Source organism: Sus scrofa, chromosome 1 (assembly GCF_054392235.1).
Source record: "Sus scrofa isolate SSC_HxYL_T2T_F1_AM1 chromosome 1, Sscrofa_HxYL_maternal_Yorkshire_Landrace_v2.0, whole genome shotgun sequence".
NCBI classification, from domain to species: domain Eukaryota; kingdom Metazoa; phylum Chordata; class Mammalia; order Artiodactyla; family Suidae; genus Sus; species Sus scrofa.
The window spans coordinates 119,146,228-119,155,746 of record NC_139383.1 but is presented as its reverse complement, the minus strand read 5'-3'; the positions used below and the strand labels follow the sequence as shown (position 1 = coordinate 119,155,746).

The 9,519-nt window shown below is 45.6% G+C and overlaps 1 protein-coding gene and 1 pseudogene across 1 annotated transcript; both read right to left on the bottom strand.

Annotated features, from left to right (window-relative positions):
- Positions 1–318: 318 nt before the first annotated feature.
- LOC100738739 (C2 calcium-dependent domain-containing protein 4A) lies at positions 319–1,847 on the bottom strand. Its single transcript, XM_003480344.5, has 2 exons — positions 1,761–1,847; positions 319–1,559 (listed from the first exon to the last, which is right to left on the bottom strand). Exon 2 carries the CDS (start codon positions 1,517–1,519, stop codon positions 401–403), a length of 1,119 nt encoding a protein of 372 aa, XP_003480392.1. The 5' UTR covers positions 1,520–1,559; positions 1,761–1,847; the 3' UTR covers positions 319–400.
- Positions 1,848–3,979: 2,132 nt separating this feature from the next.
- LOC102164011 (DNA-directed RNA polymerases I, II, and III subunit RPABC5 pseudogene) lies at positions 3,980–4,439 on the bottom strand (annotated as a pseudogene).
- Positions 4,440–9,519: the final 5,080 nt, after the last annotated feature.

The window sequence follows — 9,519 nt, the reverse complement described above, 5'->3', positions numbered from 1 at the left end:
GATAAGAACCGACACCACATCAAATATGGAAAGCTGTCTACATGCATCTTAAACGTTGGGCATGATTTCAAAGGAATAGCATTTTTTAAAACCCATAACCGTTTGGCGTTGAAATATATCAGGAATGGAAAAACAACGGAATGGGGTGTAGGTCCTTTCTCTCCTAGCCACAAACCAACCTTTTTACATAAAAAGTGGTTTGTGAAAAAAAAGACTGGGTTTGAAGAGAGGGGAGTGTCATTATTTTATCCTTCTCTACCAATAAACGAAAACAAAAGTAGACATCTTAGGTTAAAATGGAAATAAAGCAAGAACATGTGTAGAAAAATAAATAAATACATATTTATTTCGTACACAGAGGCTGTCAGTGTCCAAAAGGCGCCAGGGCCCGGGCGCGCGCTCAGAGGAGCAGGAGGGGGCCCAGCAGCAGCTCGCCCTGGCCCAGCAGGCGGCCCCGCTCCAGGCCGTGGCCCGGGTTTTCGGCCTTGATGCGCACGGCCAGGCGGCGAACCTCGTCCTCCGAGAGCCCGTCCAAACACAAGTCCTGCTCCAACACGGCCCGGCGGCTCCGCCGAATCACGTTGCCACGAGGCCCACGCTTCTGGCCCGGCGGCTGCAGGAGGACGAAGCTGACGCGGCAGCCGACGGGGGTGCGGGGCTCGGCGACCGCTCCGGCCGGGCTGTCGGCGCGGAGCAGACGGACGCGGAGACGCCCGCTGACCCTACTGTACTCGGCGGCCAAGCGCAGGGTGCCGCCAGCGTGGTCCAGAGCCACAGTGCCCTCGGCCTCCAGGCGCTCTGGCTGCAGGCCGGCGGGTCGCGGCGGAGGGCCCGCGGCGGGGGGCTGAGGCTGGGACCGGGAGCTGACACGGCGCTCGTCGTCTTCATCTTCGTCCGCGTCCTCGCTGGAGACGGAGCGGGCGCGGGCCAGGCCACGGCTCCTCCGGACACGCAACGCGCGGCGCAGCAGCCCCTCCGGAGCGCGCAAGAGGCGGCGGCCGCGGGGCCGCGGGGCGGGCGCAGCGGGAGGCGCGCAGAGACCGCCAGGGGCCGCTGGAAGCGCGGCAGGGGCTTCTTCCGGGGGCGCGAGGGGGTCGCCTCCGCCGCCGCAGAAGGTGCGCGCCCGGCGGCGGGGCACGGGCAGGAGCGCAGCGGTGCCAGAGCCCCCTAGAAAGAGCGACTCCTTGCGGCGGGTGTGCGGGCTCTCGAGGAGAGCGCAGAAGCCGTAAGCGGTGCGCGCTCGGGGCAGGTGAGGCAGCGAGAGCGCGGCCTGCGAGCGCGGGTCCCAGTCCGTGCGCCCCGCGCAGTCGTCTGCTTCCCGGGGCCACAGGTCCGGCTCGGCGGCGCACCGTCGGGGCAAAGCGGCAGTCGGGGGCGAAGACTCGAGCGCACACGGCGCAGGCAGTCGCGGCGGGATGCAGAACTCAGGGATGCGATCAGGAGTAAGCACATTGGTGAAGGTAGGCTCCTGAACCGCAGTGCCCCCGGCCGAGGCGCGGAGTTTCTCAAGGAGCCTCATCCTCCGAGGCTGGGACTGGGAGAAGTGGGGAAAGGCGCTCCTGTGGGGGTAGAAAAGATGCTGAGTTTGGGCGCCTGGGGTCTCTCGAAAGTGGCCAGACCCCTCCCTGGTGCCCTATTGGGGTAACCAACAAGCCTTCGACCCCCTGGCTGTCCGGGCCGAGCTCTCGAGCACTCACACACCTGCACATCTTCCATTCATTAGCACCAAATAAACGGAGAAGTACAAATCAGACCTTTACCTCTTTTTCAGTTCCTCTGGTTCTTGAGCTGCAAGTTCTATGCCCGAAGCCTCCCGGTCTCTGCTGGCACGCCAGCTTCAGCACTGTGGCCGGGACAGAGGTGCTCCTGTCTTATAAGCAGACCCTGAGTCCCGACCAGCGGGTCGAAGCCCAACCGCTGGCGGCGCTGGATGGCCCGCCCCGCCGGACCACCCCTTCTCGCCAGCGCTGGGCTCTGCCGCGGAGGCTCGCGTGGGAGTGAAGCTGTGGTGTGAGCCGGAATTCTCTGCTCAGCCCTGTGACCGCATCCGCTCTGCGTGCGGAGGAACTGCTTCCGCGGGCCAGTGAAAGGTTGCAGGTGGGGAGGGAGGACGCTCTACCGCCCTCCCAGAAGTGGCGGCTGAAAATGTTTGTGGCTTTTTGGAAAAGGTGAAGCAGGGTGAGGAAACAGGAAGTTCCTTTTTGCTGAGCTCTAAATCCTGCTCCCCTGCATGTTACCTATACGCATTAGGAGCTTCTATTTTACTGCTCCCATGAACCTGCACTATGTAGTCCAGTGTATTTCCCATGGTACTCCTGCACTTATTTACACCCCAGTCTCCCTCTGCTGGACCGTGGCCTTCCTAATAGAATGGGGCCTGGCTCAGTCAATGCCATGTATATTGGTGAATTGAGTGAATTAATGTTTGCAAAAATGTCTGAGTGACTGCAGGCTCTGCCTATCATGTTGATTGTCACGAAAGGTGGGGTTTCTAGCTCATGTTCTAAAAATGATATTTCCAAAGCTATCCCTGTCTCTGCTCTACTATCCAGGTATCCAGTTAGAAAGCACCTTAGAGAAAATTCAGATTGTCCCTTTCCACCATCCCACAACCTTCATTTTCGAAGATGAGAAAACTGGAATTCCAGTGGGATTTGAGGATATTCTATTAACCTTCAATAGAGCTAGTTAATGGCAGAACCCAGAACTAGCAATTTTCTATTTATTAGGCTTCACATGTGATGCTTCCTGTTATCTGAAATACCCTTCTCCACTTTTTATATATATAGGAACTCCTTTTTATTGTTCAGCAGACATCATCCCCTTTAGGACCCTTTACCCAACTCCCCTACTACAGTTGTCAGCCTCTCCACATTTCCTTCATACACAAATGTGCCACCATTGCTGCATATACCAGGCTGCTTTGGAATTTTTGGTGTAGACTAATAGACTGAGTTTGTTTCTTTCTTTTTGTCCTTTTAGGGCTGTATCCATGGTATATGGAGGTTCCCAGGCTAGGGGTCGAATTGGAGCCACAGCTGCTGGCCTGTACTACAGCCACAGCAACACCAGATCCGAGCCGCATCTGCAACCTACACCATAGCTCACGGCAACGCCGGATCCTTAACCCACTGAGCAAGGCCAGGGATCGAACCTGCATCCTCATAGATACTAGTCAGATTCGTTTCTACTGAGCCACAACTGGAATTCCTGGACTATGAGTTTCTTATGGGCAAGGATTGGGGCAACTCAACTAGGACTGGGGGACTTACTATGAATAGATATAAAATAAAAACAAGTGTTATGACCCAGAACCTGGGTTGGCCTCTGTCCCAAAGAAGACCTCTCCAAGAGACAAGTCTGGCTGTCTTATTCATCTCATCCAGTTTCAGCACCTGGAGATACAATACCAAGCAAATAATAAGTGCTCAGTAAATATTTGATGAATTATATTGTGTTGAATTTAACCTGATCTGCAATCCAGGTCTTATGACTGTCATGTGCTTTTAACCACATATCTAACTGCTGTATTCAATTTCTTTCTCATAACAAACCAGTGTAGTGGACATTGCTTCTGTTTACAAGAAAAGAAACTGATGCTCAGATTAAGAGACTCGTCTAAGGTGGTTCAAATTATGCGTCACAGACCATATAGTGTAAGTCCTAATTTTCTGCTAATTTCTTCCTTCCTTCTCTCTTTTGTTCATTCGTTCCTTCCTCCTGCCATCCATCCACTCAGTTCAATATCATTCACTGAGTCTATGTCAGGCGCTGTATGCATGGTTTATATTGCACTTTATGTCTAGAGTATTAATTCTCAAAGCAACTCAGTCTGCTAAGTATTTTCCATTTTTTTTTGCTCTGGATGAGTACTTTTATTTCCAAATCTTTTAAGGACAGTGAATGTTTTGTATGAATTAAGAATTAATGCTTTCTTTTGGAATCAATCACTGTTGACTTTTTCTTTTTCTTTTTTTGTGGTCTTCAAAAGCATTTATTGGATGATTCTTTCCAGAGAGGGAGACATGTGGACAGGGCTGTGGGCAGGCAGGCCTCCAGCTCTCCACCTGGGGAAGGTCTCTGGGCAAAACACTGTGCGTCAGCTGCATGGTCACTTCTCTAGGGGCACGTAGTTGAGCAGCTTCTCAATCAGGTCCAAGTTGGTCAGCAGCCTGCAGTGGCAGCAGTAGCACTTCAGGCCCAACACATCCAGGGCATTCCCCCTTGGTGTACTAGGCCTGCAGCAGCCCCAGGTAGGCCTCCCACTTGTTGTCGACGATCTTGCCACACGTGAAAAAGTAAACAGGAATGATCATGATGATCACTATTGACTTCTAATATGCTTCTTTGATAGGTCAAATATGAATCAATATGCAGCCAATAACCGCTCCTGTTGTAGCCAAACTTGCAGGCATAGAGGAGTCCCCAGGGGTCTCTGATTGAATCATGTTCTGTTGATTCTTCAGGCCAATCTGCAAATTCGTCGGTGAATGGTCTTCTCTAAAGCAGAGCACGCCTGCATTATATCCAGCCCATGTGCCAGCTCATTTCCAATGAGACCTCAGTGAAAATGGCTTTCACTCTCCTGAGGGCGTTTGTGACATGCACACACAAACACTTCATCAGTAAGTCCACTGAAAGCAGGACATGGGATTTGAGAGGCAACACATCCATGTTCATAGAAGAACATAACCACGGCTGTAAACACACTCTCTTTAAAGAGGGATTTCCAAAACCATCAGTTTTCCATGAATCAATATTCTACAGAAGATAAAATAAGATACAAAGAAATTAAATGACTTACGCAGGATACACTCCCATCATTCATTTATCTAAACACATAGCCGCAGGCTGTATCCACATTAGAGGCCTGGTTTCCTTCCTGATTCTTAAATCACAGCAATGGGAGAAAGTAAAAAACAACCCCTCCAGTGGGAACTCTGATCATGTCAGTTGTTTCATTGTTTTGTGCTTTATAACCACGTAAGACTCACCATTATCTAGTATTCAAGCTCTGAAATTATTTCAAAGAAACTATCCCTTTAATAATATTGTTTACAGAACATTCACTAAGTACTGGGTCTTAATTTCTAAGCAACCCCCTAAAGAAGGTAGGGATGTAGAAACTCATAGAGAATAAAAAACTTGTCTAAAGTCTCACATCCAGTAAGAGCAGAGCTGGGACGCAAACCCAGATCCATTGGGCTCATTATCCTGAGTGCTTATAACCACCTCCCTATATGCTTCCCTCAAAACTATTTCTCCTGAACCCATCTCCTCTCTAGGTGGTTAGGTACAAGAAGAAGAGACCCTTGGCCCAAGGCCTTGAATTGAAATGATACACCTTATTGATTTAATAGAGTAAAGCAGGCAGTTTTCATAAGCAGGAAATCACTATGCAGAGTACTGCTGTACCATTTATAGACAGAATACTTGTCCTCCCAGGAAGTGTACAGATTCTCTTTATTTATGCCATACCTTGTTCTAAAACAGGATTTGAGGTGATTTACATAGTAAAGACCCAGGGAATTTATCATCAGCTAAAGCCTAGCATGGTGAAATTAGAAAAGACATGCATTCAGCTATGTAAAGAACACTGAATGAGGTCATAAACTGACACCTTTGACTGATGTGAAGGCAGTTAAAGCTCCAGTGGGAAGGCTGAGGATAGTGCGTATTCAGAAAAAAACAGGCATCGAAAGCATCATCAATAAAATATAGCAGGAGTTCCCATCGTGGCGCAGTGGTTAACGAATCCGACTAGGAACCATGAGGTTGCGGGTTCGGTCCCTGCCCTTGCTCAGTGGGTTAACGATCCGGCGTTGCCGTGAGCTGTGGTGTAGGTTGCAGACGCGGCTCGGATCCCGCATTGCTGTGGCTCTGGCGTAGGCCAGTGGCTACAGCTCCGATTCAACCCCTAGCCTGGGAACTTCCATATGCCCGGGGAGCGGCCCAAGAAATAGCAACAACAACAACAACAACAACAACAAAAAGACAAAAAAAAAAAAAAAGAAAAAAGAAAATATAGCAATGCAGAGAAGTTTCTGATGGAGTATTCAATGAAATGAGCAATATACAAAATTATATATCCTTTTTCATCACAATGGGATAAAGACATGGTTTCCTAAGACCCAGAACTGGAATGGAATATAACATCAAAAAAAATTGTTTTTTGTGGGTAATGAAGTTTTTATCAATTTACGCCCTGGTTCATTGAAAGTTAGTGTGAGTGAGCTTACAAAAATAGGTGCAACATGATCAGATAAAATAAAAAGAGATAAGTGAAGTAATTGGAACAGAAGGAAAATAAGGATAGGGAAGATACGATAAAACTAGAAATGAGGTTAGAATTGAAAATATGCAGTGAAGTTTTGTAACTGCTGTAACATGACAGAAGGAGCCCAGGATCTGGCACCAGGAAAGCTGGCTTAGAGCTCTAGTCAGCAATTTATTTTCTTTATTGTCCTTCAGCAAGTCACTGAACTTCCAATATGCCTTGCTTTCATCTTTAAGATGGGAAAGATAAGGATTCCTTCCTGAAGATAGAATGAAAATTTTGTGTCAAAGTTCATGACTTAGTAAATCATAAAGAGCATAGATCTTTCCACTGCGCTTCCTCACTTCTGTGCCCTTCACATGCATGCTCACTGCCAATCAGCCAGCTCTCCTGACTCCTCCATGAGCTATAAAGCAAACCTGATCATGTCTTTCCCTGACATCAAGCCTTCTGTGGTGCTCCACTGCCTTCAGGATGAAGCCCAAACTCCTTTGCCTTGTTTATCAGAATCTTCATGGTATTTCCCCAGAACCCCCCTGCTCCCCTCCCCCTCACTGTCTCCAGCCTCATCCCCTACTATACCCACCAGGCCTGTCACTGTGCTTGCAGGTCCCTGAAAGCCTATATTCTCTCATCTCTTGTCTTTGCTTATGTTGTTCTCTCTGCCTGGGGAACCCACCTCTCATCTGTTCTATTCAATTCAAGCATCACCTCTGGCTGAAAGCCTTCCCTGATCCCCCACCCCCAGGCTGGTGCAGGCCCTCCTATAATGGCACTTGTCACATGGTATTCAAATTGTTTATTTGCCTCTTTCTCTCCCACAGAGCTCTTTAAAGGAGACTTCAGTTTACCTCCAGCCCTCAGATCCTACACGGCACTGGCACATAATAGTCAAATATTGTTTGCTGAAATTAGACACACACTTGCACTGCTATTTAACTGGATTGAGGGGGTGTGGATGGTTATGTGCTCAGGTATTTTGTCTTTTCAAATAGACTCATTTAAAGTTAAGAATTGTTTCTTATATTTGACCTCTTCCACCTTTTAAGAAATGTGTTTTGTGACCTATATAGGAACCAGGTGAGAAATTAGTATTAACTTTTTAAAAAATTGAAGTTCAGTTGATTTATAATGCTGTTTTGGTTTCAGGTATACAGCCCTCTCTCTATATATAATTTTTGAGATTCTTTTCAGTGTAGGTTATCACAAGGTATTTCATATAGTTCCCTGTGCTATACAGGGGTCCTTGTTAAATATTAACTTTTAGTTTCCACTCTAAGGAATTTAGTATATTCTTTCTTGTGGTGCTTGTCATAATTATTGCTTAATCCAAGTTATGTACAGTGTCACTGATGTTATTTGAATCTCCATAAGGCAAATAGTCTTTTAAAATTTCAACCATTTAGGGAGCTCCCGTCATGGCTCAGTGGTTAACAAATCCAACTAGGAACGATGAGGTTGTGGATTTGATCCCTGGCCTCTGGCCTCGCTCAGTGGGTTAAGGATCCAGTGTTGCCGTGAGCTCTCGTGTAGGTCGCAGACGTGGCTTGGATCTGGCGTTGCTGTGGCTCTGGTGTAGGCCAGCGGCTACAGCTCCGATTCGACCCCTAGCCTGGGAACCTCCATGTGCCATGGGAGCAGCCCTAGAAAAGGCAAAAAGACAAAAAAAATAAAAATAAAAATTCAACCATTTAGGTACATTTATGTTATGACAGTGATTAATTATACCTTTATCATTAGATCAAGTACTTAATATGACTTATTAAATTGATGAGCACAGTAATTAATGTGTAGCAGCTTATACTTCCTTACGGAATGTCTACAAAATAATGCTCTAATCTTGATCCCTAGCACAATGTTTGATCCTAGTTGGTCACTGATTTGTCTTTTCTCCTTCCTATCACCAACTACTTTAATACTGATCAAAAGCAACATTCCTGTGGAAGATTTTTGTGAGACTCTATTCACATTTTATCTTTTATTAATTTTTTAAAAAAATATTTTATATATGCAAAAAACCCAAAGCATAATATAATGAACAATTGTTTACCCACCAATCAGATTAAGAAATAAACTATTTTCAAAACAGTTGAAGATCCCTTAGTAAGCCTTATCAACCACATTCTTGTCTCTTTCTTTCCCAGAGTTAAATACTACCTTGAATTTTGGACTTACTGTTCTTTCTTTCTCTCTCCTCTCTCTTTAAACATATATATATCCCCAAAGTTTTGGGTTCTCTTTTTTATAAAAATGATAATACTGTAAATATTCCTCTGCAATTTGTTTTTCTTCACTCTATATTCTGCTTGTTTGATTTATGTGCACATGTATAGCTCTAGTTCATTTTCACTGATGTATAGCATTTCACTGTATAATTATACTTCAGTCTCTTGCTGATGGATGCTTGGATTGTTTCCTATTTTTCCACTGCTGGTATGATCACCGGTATCATCAATTACCTGTGCAGATGTTTTCTAGAGTATATCTGTAGGAATAGAATAGCTAGTAATAGAGCATTTGCATCTTCAGTTTTAATGCAAAATTACTTCCCTCATAGCTGTGAGATTTCCTATTGCTTTGATCCTCAACTACATGTAGTAGTATGATCAGATTTTAAAATATTGATAATATGGTGAGTGTTGTGGAAGAATTGTGTTCTCCCAAAATTTATATGTGAAGTCACAACTCATAGTAGCTCCAAATATTTAGAGATAGGATCTTTTAAAGAATTAAGGTTAAATGAGGTCATTAGGGTGAGCCTTAATCTGATGAGACTGGCATCCTTATACGGAGAGAATAGATTAGAACTGACAAGCACAGGGGACAGACAATATGAAGATGGCCACCTACAAGCCAAGGAGAGGGTCCCTTAGAAGTCAACCCTGCCAACACCTGGATTTTGACCCCTAGTTCCAGAACTGTGGAGAAATAAATTATTTAAGCCCCCTGGTCTGTAGTTCCTTGTTACGGCGGCCTTAACAAAACTGATACAATGAGTTAAAAATGTTAAGTTATTTTAGTTTTTACATTTCTATTGTTGATAACTGAGTTTAAAAGAAACTGCACGTGTTCGCCTTTCAGCTTTCTCCTATAACATTCTTTTAAATTGTTTTAAAAAGTACTTTTATTTTGTTGTTTCCTCCTCTTATACATACACATATTGAACACTACTTCTTGGTCATTTTTAAGTACTGTAAATGTCTCCCTGTGACTTGCTTTTCATATTTTTATAGTGTCTCTTG

Coding starts and splice junctions, on each gene's coding strand:
- LOC100738739 (XM_003480344.5), bottom strand. CDS start 1,519: ATGAGGCTCCTTGAGAAACTCCGCGCCTCGGCCGGGGGCACTGCGGTT.